This window comes from Tenrec ecaudatus, chromosome 1 (genome assembly GCF_050624435.1).
Source record: "Tenrec ecaudatus isolate mTenEca1 chromosome 1, mTenEca1.hap1, whole genome shotgun sequence".
Lineage (NCBI taxonomy): Eukaryota > Metazoa > Chordata > Mammalia > Afrosoricida > Tenrecidae > Tenrec > Tenrec ecaudatus.
In genome coordinates this window covers 263,479,684-263,504,355 of record NC_134530.1, presented here as the reverse complement: position 1 = coordinate 263,504,355, position 24,672 = coordinate 263,479,684, and the positions used below count along the sequence as shown (strand labels likewise).

The 24,672-nt window shown below is 43.9% G+C and overlaps 1 protein-coding gene across 1 annotated transcript in view; it reads right to left on the bottom strand.

The window, feature by feature from the left end:
- Positions 1-24,672, bottom strand: part of DISC1 (DISC1 scaffold protein) — a 415,073-nt gene that overhangs the window by 333,583 nt on the left and 56,818 nt on the right. The window contains 2 exon segments of the mRNA XM_075542777.1: positions 6,537-6,772; positions 8,335-8,464. Of these exon segments, the coding sequence (XP_075398892.1) occupies positions 6,537-6,772; positions 8,335-8,464 (366 nt within the window).

The following is a 24,672-nucleotide window of genomic DNA, read 5'->3' as shown; positions in this document are numbered from 1 at the left end:
TGTACATAGAGTTGCTGTGACTTAGAACCAACCACCTTGACAAATCTAACAGCAACAACATTTTTCAGAAGATCACCAGGCCTTTCTTTCTAGTCTTTCTTAGTCTAGAAGCTCCCCCTGAAACCTATCCACCATGGTTGATCCTACTAGTATTTAAAATACCAGTAGCATACCTTCCAGCACAACTTCCAATACACAAGTTAGCATAGTACAACGTGCAAGCCACCACAAGGCAAACTAACAGATGACTGGTGGTTGTAAACAATAGTGGAATTTAAATTACTGTACTATTATTATTATCATCATTATTATTACAAATCTAATATGAGAGTTGAGAAGGTATAACTCAGAGGGCTGTCCAGTATAATCCCACTCCAAGGACCTATTGATGTCATATTTCTAATACCAACTTATGGCATTAATTTTCTAGGGAAATATATCTCTGCCTCTGGGTGAGGCTGTTTTCCAAAAGGAATAAAGCTAGTGATATTAATATATGTAGAAGAAAGAACTTTTTATCAAGAAATAATTTCATGTCAAAGAAGCGTCCCGGCCCAGTACAACTCAAGTCCATGGGTCAGATAGCAACTGGAATGCCTCTGATTCACTTAGCTGCCAGTGGGCGCAGTAGGATGCTCACAGACAGGCGGGTGAGTTGTGTGGATCCACCGTTAGCAGGAACATGACAGGGTGCCCCAGCTCTCAGGGTTGCCAGAACTCATCAGCCACCAACCCCAGAGCCAGATGAGCAAGACAGGCAGGCAGGAATCCAAAGGGCAAGCGAATTCTCCTCAATGTCTCTCCTATAACAAGCTCACATCTCTGAGGCAGCATGATCAAGCCACAATCTGGCCAAAAGGATGGACTCCACACCCACCTCCACACATCCGGATGCCAGAAGGGAAGGCAGGCCCCTCGGTGAGCGGGGCAATCAGGCCACAGGGAGGACAGCAGCCTGACCCACAGCAGCCCGGCCTGCAGCCACCTCCCCACCACCCATCATGGAAGCAGGGCTGGTTCTCAGAGTGAGCCAGCCAGCTTGCTGCATCCAAGGACTGGGTTTGTTTCACAGCTTGTGGCAATGGTTTGTAAAAAGATGTGACACGTGTCTTCCATGGGCACAACCACACACAACTCATCTATGCGCTGCCGGGGGGGCATTTCATACTGTGCATGAGGAACCCCAGGGGCTAAGGCAGGAAGAGCTCAAGCACGCACCAACAGCAAGCCAGCCAGGCATCTCTGAACGGCTGATGGCCCAACACTGGAGGCAGCAGGTGCAAAGCACAGCTCTTTCCCCATAGATGCCAAAGAAAGACACCAAACCTCATGTCCCACAGGCAGAGATGTAGCCCACAGCTACCCTCAGAACTAGTCTCTTCTCTCTCTCTCTCTCTCTCTCTCTCTCTCTCTCTCTCTCTCTCTCTCTCTCTCTCTCTCTCCTCCTCCTCCTCTTCCTCCTCCTCCTCCTCCTCCTCTTCCTCCTCCTCCTCCTCCTCCTCCTCCTCCTCCTTCTTCTCTCTGTCTCTCTGTCTCTCTGTCTCTCTGTCTCTCTCTCTCTCTCTCTCTCTCTCTCTCTCTCTCTCTCTCTCTCTCTCCTCTCCTCTCCTCTCCTCTCCTCTCCTCTCCTCTCCTCTCCTCTCCTCTCCTCTTCTCTCCTCTCCCTCCCAAAGCTAAAATCCCAGTTTCATTGAGAGAAAGGGAAGATAATGGACATGTGAAAGACAGGCTTTAACGTGGAAGTGAATCTAGCAGAAGAGACTAAACCTTCACAAAACAATCCTTCTAGGCCCATCACAGGGAGAACTTGTAGAACTAAACAGCAGGCTTATTCCAATAAGAAGGAGCTGGAATTCCTAAGGGGAAGGAAGTTCAAATGAATGTATGATAAGATCCCTGGCAGTATAGTGGTTACTGGGTTAGACTGCAAACCACACGGTCAGCAGTTCAAAACTGCCTGCTGCTCTGTATGAGAAATAAGAGGCTTTCTACTCCTGTAAAGAGTTGCAGTCTCAGAAACCCACGGCGGCAGTTCTACCTGTCCTGCGGGGTCACGATGTGTCCGCATCGACGCAATGGCAGAGTTCAGTTTTAGTTTTCCTGTCCTTTCTCACAGCTGCTGGTCTTCTGGCTACCTCACTCTACAGAGTGTCTGGTCCCCTCTGCCGCCCCCTGTGGCCCTAATGTAGACTCGTGGCAGCCTCAGGTTGCAGAGTAGCATTGTTACATAGGATTTTGTGGCTGCCCCCTTGGGGTGGGGGGAGTCTGGTAGGAGAACTGGGTGTACTGGCTCTAATCACAGCAGCGATGCTGTCTCGGAGAAGGTAACTCTTCATGCAACCCTGCCAAGAGTGTTTCTCAACATCCAAATAAAAATCACCTGGTCTCCTCATCCCAGCACCCTCCCTTCTACTTCTATCCAGCCAGAGGATTCTCAACAAGCTAAGGTCAGAAGTAAAGGCCTATCAGGCACAAGTTCAGTGCATGGTTCACCCAGGGAAAGAAGCATTCCCTTCCCTTTGAACTTGTCCATTCATGAGCTAAGTCCACATAAACAGCTTCCCCTAGACAGCCTGCATTATAGGTAGCTTCTAAGAGGACCTTCATGGATCGTCATGGTGCTGAGGCAGCTGTGTCTCTAGGTTTTTCTAACAGTTCGTGCCTCTGCCACGTCTCCTCATAAGTCTCCGTGATCTTTCTGTTCTACAAGGTATCTAGGTGTCTGTCTGGTCTAAGAAGTGGCAAAGGCAGTTATCGAGGCCTTTAATATACACTGCCCTCCAAGTCAGCGTTTTCTAAAACACAGCCACAACATCACAGCAAAAATTAAACGGATGAGGCCAACCAAAATTTGTTACAAATATCGGCCCAAACAGTCTCTCAAATCTGTCGAGTCACAGAGCTCCGGCTTCACTGGGCATCTTTCCAAACCTTGTTGTTTGCTACAGTCCATGAGCTTGGAGAGGTGTTCTTCCACCTCGGATGGAAAGCCCACTCCATGATGATGAGCTGTCCCAGCAGGGGTTCAGAGGAGAGAGCAGCCCAGTGCCTCAGGGTGGTCCTCTCTGGGGGTTTCTCCTAACAGCACCAGCTCTGCCCAGTGCAGACAGCGCTCTGCTGCTGCTAATGGGCATCCCAAGGTAGCCCTCACCACAGCAAGAAAGGGCATTTACTAAGCAGTCACTGATTGTCCACATGTCTTTTACCTTTGGACTGCCCTGTATTGTCCCTTCTGTCCTCCTGTGTACCTCTTAGTCCTGGTGGCCCTCTGATTTCTTCCTACACAAAGCATGTGTGGTTTCTAAAAGTTAATATACCCAGCTTTCCCTATGAGTACATCAGCACACACACACACACACACACACACACACACACACACACGATGAAAGGCTGCTCAGGACTCTCAGGGGGAACATGTGCATTTCCGCATAACCAGGGCTCCCGGGTGAGTGCCAGCTACCACAGCACCCGATTCAAGAGCTACATCTTTACATCTAGCCTCCCTAACAGCCCCCACAAAATTGGATCACCTCATATTTTAAGTCTTTCAAGAGCCCATCTAACTGGTTAAAGTAAGCATCACATACGTACATGTTCACCCGAGTCCTCATTCAGATTACAATTCAAGAAAGAGTGTGTGGGAAAAATAACAAGCTCTGCATTCTAAGACTGTCTCTCTGAGCCCATCATACCTTTGGTTCTTAGGAATGGAAGCACTCTTTCATGGACCCCAGAATAGCTTTAGATGTACTTCAATGGACTATTATGAACCACATCACCAGGAAAACTTCCTGAGGTTTTGTTTCCTCAGCTATAAAGTGAAAATAATAAGAGCATTCTTCTCCACAACACAGTTTTATACGAGCGATATGGGTTTATGTGGAAGAAAATGCTCTATAATTTATACATCTCCATACAAAAAAAAAACACCCAGCATGAATATTTTCCATGAGTTCAGTTCAAAAGTATGGCACATTTTTTACTACAGCAGTGGCTTCTCAGTGAGATGTGCCTGAGCTTTCCCCGCAAATGGCCCTCAGCATGTGGGAAAGACGAGGGCAGGGTAACAGACCTCCCTGCCATCAAAGGCAAATAGAGAAGCAACTTCTACACATGGTGGTGTCACATGGTTGCACCAAAAGAGGTACATTTTATGTTTCATCTCAAAATAGCTGTATTTACCAATATTAAGATGAGCATATGTGTACATACGTGTACGTATGCATGCACACACTAAGGTCAAAAGAATGATGTCCACAGAAGAGCAAGGGAAACAAGAAAAAGGAAGATCACACAGGACAAGCTAATGGCCGCGGGGCAGGTATGGAGATCGATGAGGAGGGCAGTAGGCAGAGTCTAGGACCAGTGTGAGCAATTCCATTTGCCTGGAAAGTTGGCAAGGAGCCAAACATCTTGCCTTCTCCATGGGACTAAATCATGGGGTTAGATTTCTGTAATCTGAGAGTTCGAAGGGACATGGGAGGAGATCCTAATTAGCTCCCCAGAAGAACTTTAGTGGCTTGCTTTTATATGCTGGCTAGCCTATGATGCAGGTATGAAAAAGGGCAGTCACTAAGAAAGTAAACAAAGATCCACTTAAACAAGCAGTTTGAAGGCTGATCCTAGAAGTCCTTCGGGAGACTGAAGCCCCGTAACAAAAACAGCAAACAGTTATATAGTGTTTACTACAGGCCTGGTTCTGGTCCAAGAATTTAGACTGTATAAACTCAGTTAATCTCCATAAAAGCTCTACAAGGTAGTCATTAGTATCAGCATCCCTTCACTTAAATCAGCTAATAAGTGGAAGCATTAGAATTTAATTCCGCACAGATGCTGGCGTACGTGTTCTCCGCTATTGTTAGTTTAGTGCACGTTGCCATCGAATCAGCTCTGATTCACAGTGATCAACATGCAACCCCCCTGTATATATCATGTCCTTCCAACCCTCCTGTATATATCATGTCATGTACTACTCAGTTTTTTGTACAACACATGGAACTACGTGCTCTGTCTGTCCTCCATATGAGATGATGAGGATCTGAAGACAATGAAGACATCAGGAGAAGTCAAGCCTTTAAGTCATGGTGTTGGAGAGACTATAGAAAATGCCATGGATTCCCAAAAGAACAATTAAATCTGGCTTGGAAAAATTACAGCCAGAAGGCTTCTTCGAAGTGCGCGTGGTGAGACTTTATCTCACCTACTTTGGACACATTATCCGAGGGACCGTCCCTGGAAAAGATGTCGTGTTTGGGTGGGTGCCAAAAAGGAAGACCATCAACCCAATGGATTGACACGGCGGTTGCAATAATGGGTTCCAACATAGGAAAGGTTGTAAAATGAAGCAGGATCAGGCAATGTTTCATTCTCTTGTGCACAGGGATATAATTTAACTATGATTTGGAGCCGGCTCAATGGCACCAACCAACAAGTTCAAGAGCTAAAAGTCTATCTTTTGAATAATACACAGTAGAGAATATAGGGAATATTCCTGCTCCAAAGCAGCATGGGTAAGAAACCAGGCTTCAAAATTAATCAACATAGGGAAACATCGGTTTTGCCTTGGAACAAATACAGCTTTGAGTAGATTGTGAATGCCTAGGATTTTTTTCCTCATCTGTGAAATGGACACAATAACAATACCTAAAACCAAAAATCTTACCTTTAAGTCTATTTCAACTTATAGAGACCATGTAGGACACAGCAGAACTGTCCCATGGGGTTTCCAAAGCTATATCTCTTTTCAGAAGCATACTGCCGCAGCTTTCTGCCATGGAGTGGCTGGTAGACTCGAATCACTGACCTTGCAATTACCAGCTGAGCACCTAGCAACCGTGTCGTCAGCGCTCAATATTAATAATAAAGTAAATGATTTAAAGATAAACAATAGAGGCCGTCGAAAGAGTAAAGTGTGGCACAATGCCTGGCACATAATCAATATTAGCTATTATTAACATCTATTTTTCCTTTGATGGAGACATTTTCATCAATGCAGTCACCCTTAATGGCTGCCTCTCAGTGAAGGTTAGAATTAGGTTCTCGAGCCCACTGAATGCCAGCAGTTCTCAAAAGAAATTCCTCAGGAGTATTTGGAAACAGGAAAAGGTGTCTATTTGAAGAGGGAGAGGAACTGACACTTTGTGGGTAAGCTACCCAGAGTGTGAAATATCTTGTAATGCTCAAGACTGACTCACATGATGAAGTTTGCTTACCCCAAAGGCCAGTAGATTATCCAATGAAAGATACAGTATTCTTGGGAAATAAGCGCATGAGGGTCAAAAACCAAAATCAGTCCAATAAACATATAAAAGACAAAAACTCAAAACGAACTACACTAAGTGTATTTCAACTCATTGTAACCTGACCCAGGGTTTCCGAGGCTGTACATCTTTAGAGCCGCAAATAGCCTCAGTTTTTCCCCATGGGGAGGCTTCTGGGTTTGAACTGGCACCTTGCAATGAGCAGTCAAATGTGTACCAAGTAGCACCCCAGGGCTTCAAAAGAGAGGTAAAACTCAGTTTGAAAGTAAAAAATACCTTCGTATGGATTCTGGTGTCTCCACACGGTACAGCACCTGATTGGCCGATGCCAGGGTGTCATCCAGGGCTCGCCCCATTTTCTGAAGCTCATCCAGGGACAGCGTACTCGCCAGTGCAGCCAGTTCACACCCTGGCCAGCTCAGCAGCTGCTCCTGTTCTTCGAGCTCCCTCTTCAGTTGCTCATCTTTTGCTTCCAGCATAGACATTCTTGCTTGTAGAGCTTTGATTTCTTCCTGTAGAGAGTGAGATGGTCCTGTTTTCTAAATTAACCTGCTTGCAGCATGCTGCTTAACAGATAATGATGCATTAAATATGAATCTTCCGCAAGCACCGGGCTTGTGACCTCGGAGGCGGGCCAATTTGGAGAGGTTTGTGGAACGGAAAAAATCAGACCAGCTTTATGTTTCTCATTAGTTACCATAAGGAAAAATAATCCCTCCCCAATATTAAATAACTATGGGAGGAGCCAAGACTGTGCCTTAGAAAGTCCAGAAAACATATAGATAGTTCATTCGAGGTAGAAGAGCTATATATCCTAAGGCACTTTAAGATATTAGATAAGTGGGTGCACTAGCCACAGACCAAAAGGAGACAGGTGAACAATCTTTGGGAGTCTGTATTCAAAACTGATTTGATACTTCTGCGTGTAAAACAAGTTTAAAAGTCATGGATACATGACACTACCTCCTCCGTGCCCCCACCCATGCTACCATAATTCTGCCTTTATATACTAAGTATCCTAGGCTAATACTATTATCCGAACCATCTGGAATTATTGGGAATTTTGCAGATCTTTAGATATCTAGGTATTCCTAAAAATCAAGCACCACAGTTCACATTTTCAGCTCCCCAAACTTAAAAAAACACCTCATTGCATATTTAAGTCCCCAATATATTGGAGAATATTTTCAAATGGTGATGGCTTTTGCTTCCCTTTCGGTATTTCAGAGACCTTATGGGTAAACTCAATTGGCAGTAATACTCTTCACTGGCAAATGCGGGAGTGAGCGCTCCAGTGACTTGTCCAAGCTCTCATAGACCAACAACGTATCTAAGGTAACACAGCTATTGAGGACCCACAGCTCCATTTGAATTCAGGCATGGAAGACCTGAGTTCTTTGCAGCATCATGCTGCCTCCAAACAGCACTGCCTCATCGGTTGCCCTTGCTCCCCAAGCTGTCCAGGCTTCAGTTGGCTGGGACCCAGTCTCCAGGCTCCCTTTCTCTGGGGTGTCCACTGAGCTTCCAGAGCTCTTGCTGTCTCCTGGCTTTAATACAATGTTGGGCCTTGACTTTTAGCCCCTCGGTGACTTGGCCAGCTTTCCTCTACTGCCCTGGGCCAACATTTCACCTCCTCGCATTGTGATAAGACATTCTCAGACTTGCTTGCATTGCCACTTCGTAACCTCACATACCGCAGCTCCCAGCTCTGCATGAAATTGCCTTAAAGAATTTTCACGGTACAGATTCCTTTCTGCTTTCTAAGAGACTCTTCTCAAGGTCAAACCGATAGGAAGTGACAAATTGATCTGGCAGACAAGAGAAGAATATGCAAGAGGTCACAAGGACTATCAAAAACAGGCATAAAACCTGCTGAGCTTTTGATTTCCCATTCGTAATGAGATTCATATGACCCTCTAACTCCCACCAATATCTCTCCTTTTTGTCCGTTACAGGTTGACAGCTGAAGCTCTAATTGCCACACGCTAGAAAACAAAGGTGCACTTTGTTATACTTGGCTTCGTTGAGAAAGAAAACTACTGCCCTAGTTCTTACAGAATCTTTATCCGCTTACCTGCAGCTGCTGCTTTTCCTGAAGAAGCCGGTCTCGCCTAGTGATAGACACCCGCAGTCTGTCCTGAGCCACAGGTTCCAGCAGCTTCGGCTCTGTGATGGCGATGGGCTGAGGGTCTTCACTGCTGGCCCTAAGATACAACACCACGGAACTGACATACTCAGGTCTACCAAAAGTTGAAGGTTAAGAAACTTCCCAGGAGGGTCAGAGAAATGAAGTCCCTATGTAACGCAAGTTTATGTTTAATTGAAATGTATTCTTTTTCTCCTAGGCTACTTTTTAATATGCCTGGAAGTTGCACAACCAAAATGGTAGTCACTACGCACACGTGCTGTTGACTACTTGAAACGCGGCTAAATCCGAATGAAAATGTGTTGCTTATTGTGGTAGTCAGTTGTCAATTTTGAATGGATCAGGAGTGAAGAGGTGGAGTTTATCCCATCAATCTCGCCGCATCTTGATGACCTCATTTGGAGGTGCCTTAGAGTTAAATAGCTTGCTGGAGGCGGAAAACTCGCGCACTCCCTGGGAGACATTGCAGCTGACAAGACACATGGAGCTACACTAGTGCCCTGAGCTGGAGGAGCCACGTGGAGACCCCTGCCAGTGCTGAGATGCTTACAGTGCCACTGGATCCATGAGATTTCCCACCCACTGGCCTGTGATCTTCCTGCATTCAGTGTCATTGCATGTGTTTCATGAGTCTAAGAGGAAATTATAGATTGGTGTCAGACATATGGGCTAATATCGGACTTATAGACTTGATCTGGCCTGAGCTGGGAATGTTTTCTCAATGTTCAACCGCTCTTGTATATAAAGCTCTTTCTTTCTTTTTTTTTTTTAAACGTTTTATTAGGGGCTCATACAACTCTTATCACAATCCATACATATACATACATCAATTGTATAAAGCACATCCATACATTCTTTCTTATACACATATGAGTGTCTATGAATTTGTTTCTCTAGTCAACCCAGACTGACACACTAGTCTTAAGCACACACTATATTTTAAAGACTTACTATAAAGAAATATTGGTGGTATAGTGGGCTGCTAGCCACAAGATCAGCAGTTCAAAACCACCAGCAGCTCTGCAGGAGAAAGACGGAGCTTTCTACTCCCATAAAGAGTGACAGTCTCAGAAACTCACAGGGGCAGTTCTACCCAGTCCTCTAGGGTCGCTATGAGTCAGCATCGACTCCATGGCAGTGAGTTTTGCTTTGAGTATAAAACAGTATTAAATATCTAATTCAGATTTTGTTCAGATTACACATTGAATGAGCATTTGGGGTTCGTTTTGGTAAGCATTGGTTAACATTCACAGTACTTTTAGGAAATAACATATTAGGTGATTTGTGAATCTGATGTGAACATATTAAAACTTGTGGAAGCCAACTTCTGGTCATCCTCACTGTTGCCTCTGCTGCTCCGAGAACTGCTGGGGGATGGGGACCCTCAGCAGCCGCTGCTAAAAGGGCAGTGGCAGCAATGGAGCAAGAGGAAGTGGCCAGAGAAGAAACAAAGCACACCCTGTCCCGCCACTATCCACCCCACTAAGCAGCAGGGACAGCTCCAGCTCTGCAGCCCCTGCCACCAGTAGACACAGCCCAAGAGCTCGCCACAGAGCCATGTCATCTACCTCAGGGGCCTGTATGCGACCCGTGATCCAATGTGAAAGAATCAGGCTTGGGGTCTTTAAAACCAGTAGAAGAAAATAATGCACAAAAGGAGAGCTGTTTTTCCTTAAAAACAAAACAACAATTTATAAATTATCAAGGGTTCATGAGGGAGTGGGGAGTGAGGAGGGAAGGGGAAAATGAGGAGCTGATACCAAGGGCTCAAGTAGAAAGCAAGTGTTTTGAGACTGATGAGGGCAACAAATGTACAAATGTGCTTGACACCATGGATGGATGGATGGATGGATGGATGGATGGATGGATGGATGGATGGATGGATGGATGGATGGATGGAGGGATTGTGATAAGAGTTGTATGAGCCCCCAATAAAATGATTAAATATATATATCCTCAAAATTAATTTCACCTGCTTATTCTTGCTCTTTAATGTGGCTCCTGTTGGGGAGCAGCGATGGTTCAGAAGTCGAATCTTCACTGTCCATTCAGGGGACCAGAAGAAATGACATGGAGGCCACATCTGACCCCCTCTGACTTAGAAGAGAGGCAGAGACTCCAACTCCACACCGGCCTCCACTGTCAGACCTGCTCCACCCTCCAACACCTTTTACCTTATTCTGACCCCAATCCATTCTGACAAGACACACTACTCCCCTGGTAGGCTTGGTAACTCATGGAAATGATCACACAGAACTCACAATCAATACCCACTATTATGAGGATTTATTAGGAAAGTGGCCAGGGCACCATAAGTCAAAATCAGAAAACATTCAGGATGCAAGCAGCATCTCAGCCACATGGCCCCTTTGCCTCTGTTCAATTGAATAAATGTTACAAAGCTCCTTTGCATGCTAATATATGCCAAAATGCCATACACATCCCCACCTACAAGCCAGACTCGTGCCCAAAGGCACTCAGCTTTACTCGTCATGTGGGCCAGGAAGCCTGCTGCTCTGTTGCATGGTCTCTGCTGTCACCACTGCTCCTTCTTTATGGTTTCTCTTGCTGCCACTTCTCCCCACAGGTGTCCCAGGTGAGTGTGGCTCCTTCTACTTCTGGGATGTCACTCTATACCCAGCACAAAAGCAAAGCTGACCAATCTCCTCAAGTTAATCTTCAATGCCCTATTTCTATGCTCTCACCCAGTCCTTTGGTAGAAGTTACAAGGACGATGGATGGAGAAGCCACGCCACATAGCTTCACTTCACAGCAAGACCCAAGTTTAGTTCCCAGTCGATGAACCTGAGGCACAGTCACCATGTGTCTATCAATGGGGGCTTTTGTGTTGTTATGATGCTGACTCGTTTCAGGGGAACCTCCAGACAAAGATGAACTTGGAAGAAAGGCTTAATAATCTACACCCAAAAAATGAGTCTGTGAAAAGTCTATGAAGTTCAATGCTCCATTGTGTATTGTGTCACCATGAGTCAGGGGCTCTTTTGAAAGCAATCAACGATTTCAAAAATACCAGATAATTTGAAATGATACATGTGGTTCACATTATATTCCATTGTCCAAACTGCCTGAGACCATCCACAGAGAGTTAAGTTCCAAAATTAATCTTGGGAATAGAGATTAAAAAGAGCAGTATGCCTGATTTGTAGGGTCTTCGGTCAGAATTTATCAAAAAAAGATTTGCTAGAAACCTACTTAAATCCACTTGGCTCCCTCTCTTATTCTTATAGGAGTTGACCTATTTGATTACAATAATACTCCATGGAAATGTAGATATAAGTGGCTTATTTGTGATTTGCCTTTATATGAGTCTTGCAGATATTCATCAAAGGATGGTCAATTCATCCTTAAAGTATTTGATATCTAGTGAAATTCAGTATGACAGAAAACCCTAAGTAAAGCTATGTCAAGAATTCAATGAACTATATCTAAGAAAATGCCAACCTAACTGCAAGGTGAATAACAAGTTGGGGGAAATATTACAGCACATGTATCAGGCAATTGAATACTACAAGGGGATTTCAACAAGGCTGTGGGGAAATGGATTTAGGAGGTAATGAAATCTTCTGATGAACTTGTGAAGATCTCCATGTTGTTCATTTAAAGCGGTGTATCAAATCAACAAGAAAAACATCAGATGCACAATCAGGAATTCCAGGAAACTATTAAAGAGTTTTTTTAAATGCTTTATCATCAAAAATTATTTTTAATACATGTGACAGTGGAGTGAAATTTTAGTATGGCTCTTCTAAACATAATATATGTAATATTCTTATGAACATAAATGTTTTATACTATGTACCATAAATAGCTATCCTACTTATTTAAGTGTTTTCAAGTAGTCATCTGGTCTTGTAACCCTGGAAGAAAAGAGCTAAGGTTTTGTTTTAAATAAATCCCACTGATAAATTAAACATCTTTCCCTGCAGAGAAGCCGATGTCTGTAGCTTCTGACAATATGAGGCATAAACTGAGTGTCCTAAAAATGCCAAATTAAGCATGCCTTCCCCTCCCCCAGAATCTCTCTCTGCACAGCTCTGACTTGTCAACAACATTCATTTACACCAGGAAGCATGATGTTCCTATTTACATTTTAGCACAGACTCTCATGACCTCCACACTTGTTATAAAAATTATGAGTAATTTTTCATCTCTTTTAACTCCTACCTCTTTTCATTCATTCAAAAAATAAGAAGAAATCATTATTAAACCCTCTCCCTCCTCCCTGGATTGCACCTTGGGCTGGCTTGGTGCTGGGAGCACAACAGTAAACAGATCTGGTTCCTACATGGGGCAACAGGAAAATGACAAAGCCATGAAATAAACACTCAACTGAAGGTTCAAACAAAATCAGTTGATTTTGGAGATCAAATTCACTCAACAGATGATCACTGTGGGGTAAGTGAGGAAGAGACTGGACACCCCACTTCTCTTGGGAAGGCGGCAATTGTACACCCAATGCATCTCCACATTTGTATTGGGAATGTGAGCACTGTACTCATGATTCATGGGCATGTTGTCCTATACAGAGAAAGGAAATTAAAGATGATGTGCTTCTGAGGACTTTCACATTTGATCTGTAGTCTCTGGAACTAAACTACTCCCAAGATGCCCCCAGGGATGCCACAGTAGGCTCCCCGGATGAGGGACTGTGAGTCTCTGGAAAGCATAGGCTGAGTCTATCCCATGTGAGCATCCCTAGGGCCCAGCATGAAGAAAGGACTCACTAAATACTTGCAGAATGACATAAGGAGACCATGGCTCAGTGTATCCAGAAGTCATTTACCATATATACTCGAGTATAAGCCGACCCGAATATCAGCCAAGGCACCTAATTTTACCACAAAAACTGCATTAAAAATGTGCTGTAAAACTCGGCTTATACACACATATTAACCTTCCTACTGCATTACATTATATCTTAGCATTATTTTTTTCCAATTTGTTCAGCTTATGCTAACATTAAGAATTTCCTGAATTTTTCAAATAAATACCATCTGGGCTAGGTTGGGAGTTATAGAAGGAAATCAGCACAGAATTGAAAATTTGATGCAGAAGAGCTACAGGTAGAAAACTGGGAATTCTCTACAATATCATTAATCACATTCATTACTTAATCCACAAGAAAAGCCCCTGTGGCTCAGCAAAACTCCGCACTCAGCCTCTCATGAGCTCCCTCCAAGAAAGAGTCCCCAGATTGGTGAGACAGACACCTCAGGACACACTGGAGGGAGCTCAGTAATGAAGCAAGGGACCAGTTCCCTCTTCCAAGTCGTAGTCCTCTAAGACATATTCCCTCCTTCTCCTGCTCCCTTCATAGTTAATAATTCTCAACGTGTAATCCCTAGTGTCAATGAAAATTAGCATTGCTGCTATAAACTAATTTGTATGTAAAATGAGCAAGTCCCTCGGGAGGAAGAGTTAAAAGTACAAGAATCAGACTGTGACTACCGCAGTCAGCACACAGAGGGACTCAAAGCCAGGCGAGACAAACAAACGCCCATCGGGCCTCCCTAGTACCAGAAAAACACCTGGCCTGTCCAATATCTTCTCTTCCATAATAAACAATGGGAAACTGTATAACCCATTCATAAAATAAGATCTGATACTACTGAACAACTTTCAGGTCCCAAATTGCACAGGCAGCAGATTCTCACCCCCGTGGTCATGTTCACAATGGGACCGTTGCAAGCGAGTATTTCGGGTATTTTGAAAAAAGAATTAAAGAGTCATCTGTGTGTCAGTGATTTCTGATCCAGATTTTTTTTTTTCTTAATCATTTGATTGGGAGGTTTTACGGCTCTAATAACAATGCACATATCAATTGTATCAAGCACATTTGTGCATATGTCGCCATCATCAGTCTCAAAACATTTTCTTTCTACTTGAGGTCTTGGTATCAGCTCCTCTTTTTCTCCCTCCCTCCCCTACCCTTCCACCCTTGCGAATCCTTGATCAATATTATATTATTATTATTTTTGTCTCTAACATCATCCACTGTCTTCCTTCAGGGAAGGAGGTGTATGTATGTATATTCATCATTGTGATCAGTTATCCTTTCTCCCCCTTCCCCTCCACACTCTCGCTACCCCAGGATGTTGCTACTCCCACTACTGTACCTGAGGGATTTACCTGTCCTGGATACCATGTGTGGAGAGCTCTTATCTGTACCAATGTACATACTCCAGTCTAGCAGGATTTGTAAGGTAACACTGAGGTCATGGTAGTGGGGAGGGCTGGAGGGGGGAGGAAGCATTCAAGAACTAGAGAAATGTGTGTTTCATTGGTGCTAGATGGCACCCTGACTGAGTCAGATTTTTTAACAAGTGTGTGCCTTGAGGTGAATCTACATGGCTACTCTCTGAACCCAGAGAGCCACCTCCTCTGCCTACTGAGAGTGCGGAAACACTGGCCAGAGAGACTATCAGACAACAACTCAGTTAAGAAACCCTCCCGTAAGCCATGTATGGCACTGGTATGGTTTATACAAATGCACAGCTAGCCCAGTGGTTCTCAACCTTCCTAATGCTGTGATCCTTTAACACACTTCCTCATGTGGTGGTGACCCCAACCATAAAATTATTTTCATTGATACTTCATAACTGTCATTTCACTAGTGTTCTGAATTGTAATGTAAATATCTGATACGCAGGATGTATTTTCATTGTTACAAATGGAACATAACTAAAGCATAGTGATTAATCACAAAACAATATGTAATTCTATATGATGAAATATCTGTGTTTTCCAATGGTCTTGGGCGACCCCTGTGAAAGGGTCATTCGACCCCCAAAGGGGTGGTCTAGGGGATCCCTTTCTCAGACAGCAATGGCAGCCTGTTGTGCTAGAAAGAACAGAAAAATAAAATGGGTTTTTGCCACTGCTGGAGTCAGTGAGTTTTAATTGTGGAAAAGACCCAAAAACGATGAAATTTGAGCTCTCCTTATCACAAGAAAATCACACCTTCAGGGAGCCGCCTCCACCCAGATGACTATATCTGGAAGAGTGACCCTTCTGAATCGCTTCGATAATGATTTCTCCTATTGATTTTTCCCTCTTTCCCTCTCTGGGAAGACAGTGATTAAAAAACGCAGTTTGGAGGAGTCCATTACCCAGTGAAGTTTGTTTAAAATCTTTATCATTTTTCGTCATGTAGATAATATGGGTCTAAAAGTAAAGAGAATTGCATAAAAGTCAGATTCCTCAAGAAAAGGACAGCTTTATTTATACAGTTCTTGTCACCTTCCAAGAAAGACACAGAACTACTTATTTGTTTTATAATAATTATTCCCCCTGCCACTTGGCTTCAGAACAGAATTTGAAAGAAGATGACAACATGGGAAAACTTCATCTGGAACCTTCCGTTTATAAGTCACAGATTTGTTTAAAAGTTGAAGTGTCCTCTATGTTCATTTTCTCTTCTTTCCCTTCTCCTTTCCCTTCTCTAGATTCAGCAACGCAAAGGAAGACTGCTTCGCCAGGGTTTGGGGAATCAGTGAAAGATCCATACTCAACTAGTTCCCCCTCGGGCTCCTCACCCGAGGATTCCAGGCTCAGAATCATACCCTGGTGTATTAATGCTAGTGACTTTCGTGTGATGCCATAGACAGCGAGCTTTATCTCTTATAAAATGTGTCTGTAAAAACTATCTCCTCGCCTTGTGTGCATTATCTTCACTCCAAGCTATGAATTCAGAGCAGAGTGTCATTTAATTCTGTGCCGTGATGGTCCCTACGTGACAAGCAAAGAATCACGCATTTCAAAGAGTGAGAGGATGAGTCAAGCAAAGCAAAATGACTCACCGATGTAACTGAAATCAGTGGGAAGATGCAGAATTATGGTACTAATTCTATCTTAACATCTGTTTAAGCAACTGACTTTCTAATGTACAGCTGCACCTGTTGAGCAAGGGAAAAGGAAATGGAGAGAACAGGCGCTTGGTCAAAGTGTTTTCCATTGCCACTAAGTTTGTTCCCAACTTACAATGACCAGGTAGCACAGAGTAGAACTGCTTCATGTGTTCCCAAGGCTGTACTCTGTATTAAGTAGATTGCCACATCTCTCTCCCATGGTTTGAATCAGGAACCCTTCAGCTAGCAGCCAAACATTTAACCACTGTTCCTTTGGTCAGAGAGAAAAGTACATAATGAGGCTGAACATTCACCCTTTTGGATGGTAAGTACACAGGGGGCTTCACCAAGTTCATGGAAATTTGAATTACAAGACACTACAAACTTTCCGTTAGCTTTGTTAAAGCCCCTGTATGTGTGTTTTCCATGGGTCGCATGGGTATCACAAAGGTATTTGGCCTTGACCCATCTTGTGGGTATCCCACTAATAAATGGACTCAGTGGGTAAGGGAAGCTCCACTGAAAGGAGCTAGGATTGCATGGAAAGTGGTGGCTACTCAATTGAAGCAGAAGTTCTAGACACTGCAGTGAAAATAATAAAAATTGATAAACACTTTTACTTTTAACAAAGAGAAAAATGATGCTGGATTTGGCAGAGATTTGGGGAAATGGCAGAGATAAAAATGGCTCAGAAAGTGAATGAGAAGATGACAGTAAAACTCAGTGCTGCTGCCGTTGTCACCGTGATTTTATGTGCCACTTTGTTTGGTGCTGTCCAGGCCATCCGTAATTTTATGGGCATATTATTAATCTCTGTGGGTCTATCTAGATAAGATAGACTGGATAAAGAAAACAATGGGACCAACGGTCCCTGGGGGACATGGGAGAGTGGGAGGCAGGGGAAGGGAGGAGGTGTTGGTCAACCCAGGAACAAGGGAACAACAAGTGGTTCAAAACTAGTGGAGGGAGGGAATGGGAGGACTGGTAGGGAGTGACCAAGGGTAATGTAACCAAGAGGAATTACTGAAATCCAAATGAAGGCTGAACAGGTTAGTGGGACAAGAGGAAAGCATAAGGAAATAGAGAAAAGGAGTAGGAGGCAAAGGGCATACATAGAGGCCTAAATATAGACATGTACATATGTAAATATATTTATGATGATGGGAGAAATAGATCTATGTACATATATTTATAGGTTTAGTAGTAGGGTAGCAGGTGGACATTGGGCCTCCTCGCACTCATTTCCTTAATACAAAAGCACTTTGCTCAGCTAAACGGTCATTCCATGACACCCTCTTTCCCAACATGATCTCTGAAGACAAAATGGGTGCATAAGCAAACGTGGTGAAGAAAGCTGATGGTGCCCAGCTACAAGAGATATAGCATCTGGGTCTTAAAGGCTTGAAGGTAAACAAGCAGTGATCTAGCTGGGAAGCAATAAAGTCCACAGAGAAGAAGTACACAAGCCTGTGTGATCACAGTGTGTTGAAGGGACCAGGTAGCAGACACCAAAGAACAAAAACCATCATTGGGTACTCACCTTCCCCATATAAACACTGAAGATGAATGTGTGCATAAGTAAGTGTGGTGAAGAAGGCTGATGGTGCCCAGCTATTGAGAAACAAAGCGTCTGGGGTCTTAAAGGCTTGAAGGTAAACAAGCGGCCATCTAGTCCAGAAGCAACAAAGCCCATATGGAAGAAGCACACCAGCATGTGTGATCACGAAGTGTTGAGGGGACCAGGAATCAAGGGGAACCCTCATGACAGGGACCCAGTGCCCATTTGCAGACAACTGGACATGCCTTGCAGAGGGGTCGTGGGGAGAAGATGAGTCACTCAGGGTACAGTATAGCATTGATGAAATACACAACCTTCCTCTAGTTCTTAAACGCTTCCTCCCCCCCCACCCCCCATCATGATCCTAATTCTATCTTGCAAACCTGGCTAGACCAGAGGATACACAGCAGTGCAGATGGGAACTGGAAACACGGAGAATCCAGGACAGATGAATCCCTCAGGACCAGTGGTGAAAGTGGCGATACTGGGAGGGAAGAGGAGAGAGGGTGTACAAAGGGGGAACCAATTACAAGGATCTACATATAACCTCCTCCCTGGGGAATGGGCAACAGAAAAGTGGGTGAAGGGAGACGCCGGGCAGTGTAAGATAAGATAAAATAATAATTTATAAATTATCAAGGGTTCATGAGGGAGGGGGGAACATGGAGGGAGGGGAGGATAGAAAAATGAGGAGCTGATTCCAGGAACCCAAACGGAAAGCGAGAGTTTTGAGAATGATGAGGGCAACGAATGTATAAGTGTGATTTATACAATTGATGTATGTGTGGATTGTGATAAAAGTTGTATGAGCCCTAATAAAATGATTTTTTTAATGAAATGAGGGAAAAGTTTATGCCAAAGAGACCTCTACATCCTGTGCTCTCTCTTAGTTTCTCTCCACCCAGAGCACTGAAGAACATATCAAACTTCTATCAAGATTTTATATATATTGAATTGGAAACAAATGTGGTGTACAGAAAACTCCTGTGAGTGGAAGGAGAAAGAATAATAGCTAATAAGGAGAGCCAGTAATTCATACTGGCTTTATATGTGTTCAAGAAAGAGATATCTGAACAAGGGGCATATTAACCTGAGCAAAATTATATTTCTATTTTATAGGTAATAAGCAGGCCAATATAATTAAGTTCACATGGTTTAACTTAACGTGATGGAATGAGAAGGTCTCTGTTTCAGCTGATCATGTTCTATGAGAAATTCAGCCAAGATCCTAACAAAAGCAAACAATAATGGAAGAACCATGGCAGATTGAATGTTGGAGAGGGAGGGGACATACTAATTCACAGTGTGCTTCAAACTCAGGACCCCTACATCCGGAATTGAAATCCTGCATTAGACCGTCAGCGTAGTTTGGGGAAGTTACTTTATATGCTCCTGGGCCTTAGTTATAGATACAAATATGAATATACAGGGGCTTTAAAACATTGGTAGAAAAAAATTAAACTGAAAGATAATATAATTTTCCCATTAACTTTTTAAAAATAAAGCATTAATTGAGGGTTCTTACAGCTTTTATAAAAATCCATACATCAAGCACATTTGTACATATGTTATCATCATTTTCAAACATTTTCTTTCTACTTAAGCCAGTGGTTCTCAACCTGTGGGTCATGACCCCTTTGAGGGTCGAATGACCCTTTCACAGGGGTTGCCCGATTCATAACAATAGCAAAATTACAGTTATGAAGTAGCAATGAAAATACTTGTATGGTTGGGGGGGTCACCACTACATGAGGAACTGTATTAACGACACAACCTTCTGGTGAGGGAAAGGAATCGACCTATCCTACCCAGACAGAAGCAATCCAAGAAGGAACAGCGAAAGGGGCAGTCGGCCTAGACTCCATATAGGCACACCAGGCCCAGAGGATGTGGTCCCTGCATGGAGCTGCTGGGGCACAGAGAGGACTGTGGGACTACCTACAGCTCAAGACATGTTGCCCCCTAACTGGAGCATACGGAGACAGGGGACAATAATGGGGACACAGGGCGGGGAGACAGTGTGGAAATGGAGTATAACAGATCAGCATTCGGAGTAAAGCTGAGCACAGAGTCCATGAGGAGCCCCAAGAATGGACTCAGGTGAGGAGGGGCAGCCCCTGGATCTCCCTCAGAACCAGGGGGGAGGGTCCCATGAGGACCAGCAAACAGACCTGGACCTATCTAGGGTCTTTTTTCTTTGCTCTCATCTTTTTCTCTTCCATTTTCTTTCTTCAACGGTATGTTTTCTTATTGTTCAGACTAGGACACTGATGGTTTGCTTAATTATATGGGTTGGACCATGGAAGGGAAACCTGGGGAGAAGGCAATGGGGCCAATGGCCCGGGAAGAATGAGGTGGGGAGAAGGGGGTGGTGAGCAGATGGTGTCATGGACAGGGGAACAACTAGGGAATTGGAACCAGCATCTAGGAGAGGGTAGAGATCTGTGAGTATTAGAGCAACACCAAGCTAGTGGAGAGGAAGCACTAAGAGGTGGAAGAAGGGGGAAAGTGATGGCAGGGTGGGAGAAGGCAAAAGTTAAGAGGCAAGCTCTAGGAAGCAAAGGCAAATAGGGAGATTAACAGTGGTGAGCACTTATGCAAATACTTCAATCCATAACAATAGTGATTTGGGCCTATATATATATATTTATAAGGCAATACATTGAAGCTGCAGATGGGCCTTGGGCCTTGGTTCACACCTTCCCTCAATACAAGAACACATTGTTCTAACAAACTGGCATTCTGTGATACTAATCCTGCCCTCACCCCTGCCCCCTCTACAGGATCACTGAAGACAAAATGAGTATATAAGCAGATGTGGTGAAGACAGAGGATGGTGCCTGGCTATTAAAAGATACAGTGCCTGAGGTTTTAAAGGTCTGAAGTTAAATAAGTGACCATCCAACAGTGAAGCAAAAAGCCCACATGGAAGAAGCACATCAGCTGGTGCGATCATTAGGTTTCAAGACTGGGCAATGGGCATCAGAAGATTCACAACAAACAGTAAACAAACAAACAAAATGTATTAGTGAGAATGGAGGAGGGTTGGTGCAGAGACCCAAAGCCCATCTATGGACAATGGAACATCCCCCCACAGAGGGGTCCCAGGGAGGGGATGAGTCAATCAGGGTGCAATAGAGCACTAATGGGTCACGCAATATACCTCGGGCCTCCTCACACACACACCCCATTATCACTACCTCAGTACCACCTCCCAATCTAGACTAGACAGGAGCATGTACATAGTATAGGCAAGAGATAAAACTCACAACACATGGAACCCAGGAACAGGAATGGGAATGTAGATACCAAAAGGGTAGGAGAAAAGGGGGGGGTGGAGAAGTGAGGAGGGAGTGGGGCACCGATCACAATGAATATCACATAACCACACACCCCCAGCCAGGGGGAAGAACAACAAAAACCAGAGGGGAAGGGAGATGGCGGTCGGAGTGAGATTTGAAAATAATTAACAATCTACTATCAGGGGACCACTAGGGTTGGTGGGGGGAGGGAAAAAAGGAGGAGCTGATCCCAAGGCTCAATGGAAAGTAAATGTCTAGAAAAGAATGATGGAATATATGTTGGATACAATATATGATGGAATATATGTTGGATACAATTGATGCATGGTTTGTAACAAGAGTTGTAAGAGCCCCCAATTAATTTTTTTAAAAGTTTGTGGCATTAGGAAGGTTGAGAAACACTGACTTAAGCTCTTAGTATCAGTTCCTCTTTTTTCCCTCCACCCCCTACCCTCCTACCCTCATGACCCCCTGATAAATTATTATAATTTTCATCTCTGACACCCTCCGCTGCCTCCCTTCACCCACGTTGCTGTTGCTCATCACCCTTGAGAAGGGAGGGGTGGGCTGTTGTAAGTTGATCACTGCAATCAGTTCCTCCTTTCTCCTTCGCCCCCCACCTTCTGCTACCAACATGGTATCACTACTCCCATTACTGTTCCTGAGGGGTTTAACTGTCCTGGATTCTGTGTGTCTAGAGCTCTTATGTACCAGTGTACATGCTCCGGTCTAGCCGGATTTATAAGGTAGAACTGGGGTCATTATAGTAGGAGTGAGGAGGCATTAAAGAACTAGTGGAATGTTGTGTGTTTCGTCAGTGTTCACTGCACCCTGGCTGGTTCATCACTTCCTTGTGACCCTTCTGTGAGGGATGTCTAATTGTCTACACATGGGTTTGGGGTCTCCACTCTGATCCCCCTCATTTGAATTAATATGATTGTTTGTTTTGGGTCTTCTGATGCCTGTTGCCTGATCCTGTTGACACCTCATGATCACACAGGCTGGCGTGCTTGTTTCATGTGGGCTTGGTGCTTCCCTGCTAGATAGCCACGTGTTTAACTTTGAGCATTTAAGATCCCAGATACTATATCTTCTAATAGCTGGGCACCATCGGCTTTCTTCACATTTGCTTATGCACCCATTTTGCCTTCAGTGATCATGTCGGGGATGTGAGCATCACAGAAAGCTAGGTTATTAGAACAAAGTGTTCTTGCACTGAAGGCTTGAGTAGAGGCCCACTGTCCCTCTACTACCTTAATACTTAACATCTAAATATATGTACATAATCCTAGATACCTATCATTACATATTAATATACTTACATATATGCATGTCGATGTTTATACCTCTGTAAAATATATTTTTCCTCCTAATTCATACCTCTATTTCTTATTCTATTTTTAAATACTTTTATTGGGGCTCTTACATCTCTTATCGCAATCCATACATTCCTCCAGTGTGTCAAGAACATTTGCACATATGCCACCACCATCATTTTCAAAGCATTCTCTTCCCACTTGAGCCCCTGATATCTGCTCCCCATTTCTTCCCCTCCCTCCCCACCCACCCTACCTCACAAACCCTTGGTAAGTTGTAGATTATTTTTTCCACATCTTACATCATCCTCTGTTGCCCCTCACCCACTTTTCTGTTATTTGTCCCCCTGGGAGGGGGTTCTAGATTGATCCTTGTGATTAGTTCCCCCTATCTCCCCTGACCCTCCCCTAATCCTCCTTGTATCTCTACTCTCCTTGTTGGTCCTGAGGGGTTTATCTATCCTGAGTTCCCTGTGTTGCAGGTTCTTATCTGTAGCAGTGTGCATGTTCTGGTCTAATCTGATTTGTAAGGTAGAAGTGAGGTCATGATAGTGGGGTGAAGGAAGCACCAAAGAACTAGAAGAAAGTTGTGTGTTTCATCATTGCTATACTGCACACTGACTGGCTCATCTCTTCCCTATGGGGGGATGTCTAATTGTCTACAGATGGGCACTGGGTCTCCACTCCATGACACCCCCCACCCCGCCCTACTCACCTTGGGTATAGTTTTATTCTGGGCCTTAGACACCTGATACCTGGTCCCATCAACACCTCATGATCGCATAGACTGGTGTGTTTCTTCCATGTGTACTTTGTTGCTTCTGAATTAGATGGCCATTTGTTTATCTTCAAACCTTAAGACCCCAGACACTATATCTTTTGATAGCCAGGCACCATCAGCTTTCTTCACCACATTTGCTTATGCACCCATTTTACCCTCCTCCTGTCCCACTACCATGTTCGACCTTCATTTGATTCTCAGTAATCCCTCTCAGCTACATTGCATTGGATCACACCCCACCAGGCATTCTATACCATCGATTTTAGATCTCTTGTTCCCTTGTCCCTGAGTTTGTTGGCTCCCTCTCCCTTTCCCCCACCTCCTCTTCTCCCATGTCCCCTTGAAGTCATTGGTCAAATTATTTTCTCCTCAGGATTGTGTATCCTGCATATCTTATATAGATAGACATAGAAATTTATTTTAAAACACTACAAATATAAATGTTAAAGCCCATTCACATGGTTGTTGTAAGCTGCTATCAAATGGTAGTGCTCTGTATGACGGTGCTGTGTATTTTTATGTTTGAGCTCATAGCTGCAGCCACTGCATCAATCCATCTCATGGAGAGTCTTCATTTTGTTGTTCCTTCGCTTTACCAAGCATGAGGTCCCTTCCTAGGGACTGATGTTTCTGGATGTTCAAAGTATGTGGGACAAAGTCTCACCATCCTCACTTCTAAGGAGCATTTGTTTGTTTTGGCAGTCTGTGGTACTTTCAACAATCTTAAGAAAAAAAACTTTGTCATCCAGCCAATTCTGACTCACAGAGACAGAATAAGATTGGTAGAACTTCCCCTGTGGGTTTCCAAGAATGTAACTCTTTACAGAGTGGAAAACCTGGTCTTTCTCCCACAGAATGGCTGGTGACTTCAAACTGGTGAGCAGCACAGCACAAAGCCACTATATACCTGGGCTCCTCTACAACACCATAATCCGAATGCACCGATTCTGCTGCATTCTTCCTTACTACTTGTCCAGCTTTCACCTGCACGTATGGTACCGGAAAATACCCTGGTTTGAGTCAGGCACACCATGGTGCTGAAGGTGGCATCTTTGCTCCGCAATGCTTCAGAGAGGTCTCTTACTGTGTGTTTGCTCGATGCTTGATTTCTTGACTGCTGTGCCCGTAAGCATTGATTGCAGATCCAAGTAAAATAAAATCTTTGACAACTTCAGTCTTTTAGCCATTAATTATGATGTCTGTTTGTTCAGTGGTAAGGATTTCTGTTTTCTTTGTGGGTTATCCATACTGAAAGCTGTAATCTTTGATCTTCATGTGCAAATGTTTCAAGTCCTCTTCAATTTCAGCAAGCAAGGTTGTTAATGAGTTTTCCTCCAACCGTATGCTAAATTCTTCATATAGTCCAGCTTTCTGGTTATTTACTCACATACAAATGGAGTAAGTATGATGAAATGATACAATACTGGGGCATATCATCCTG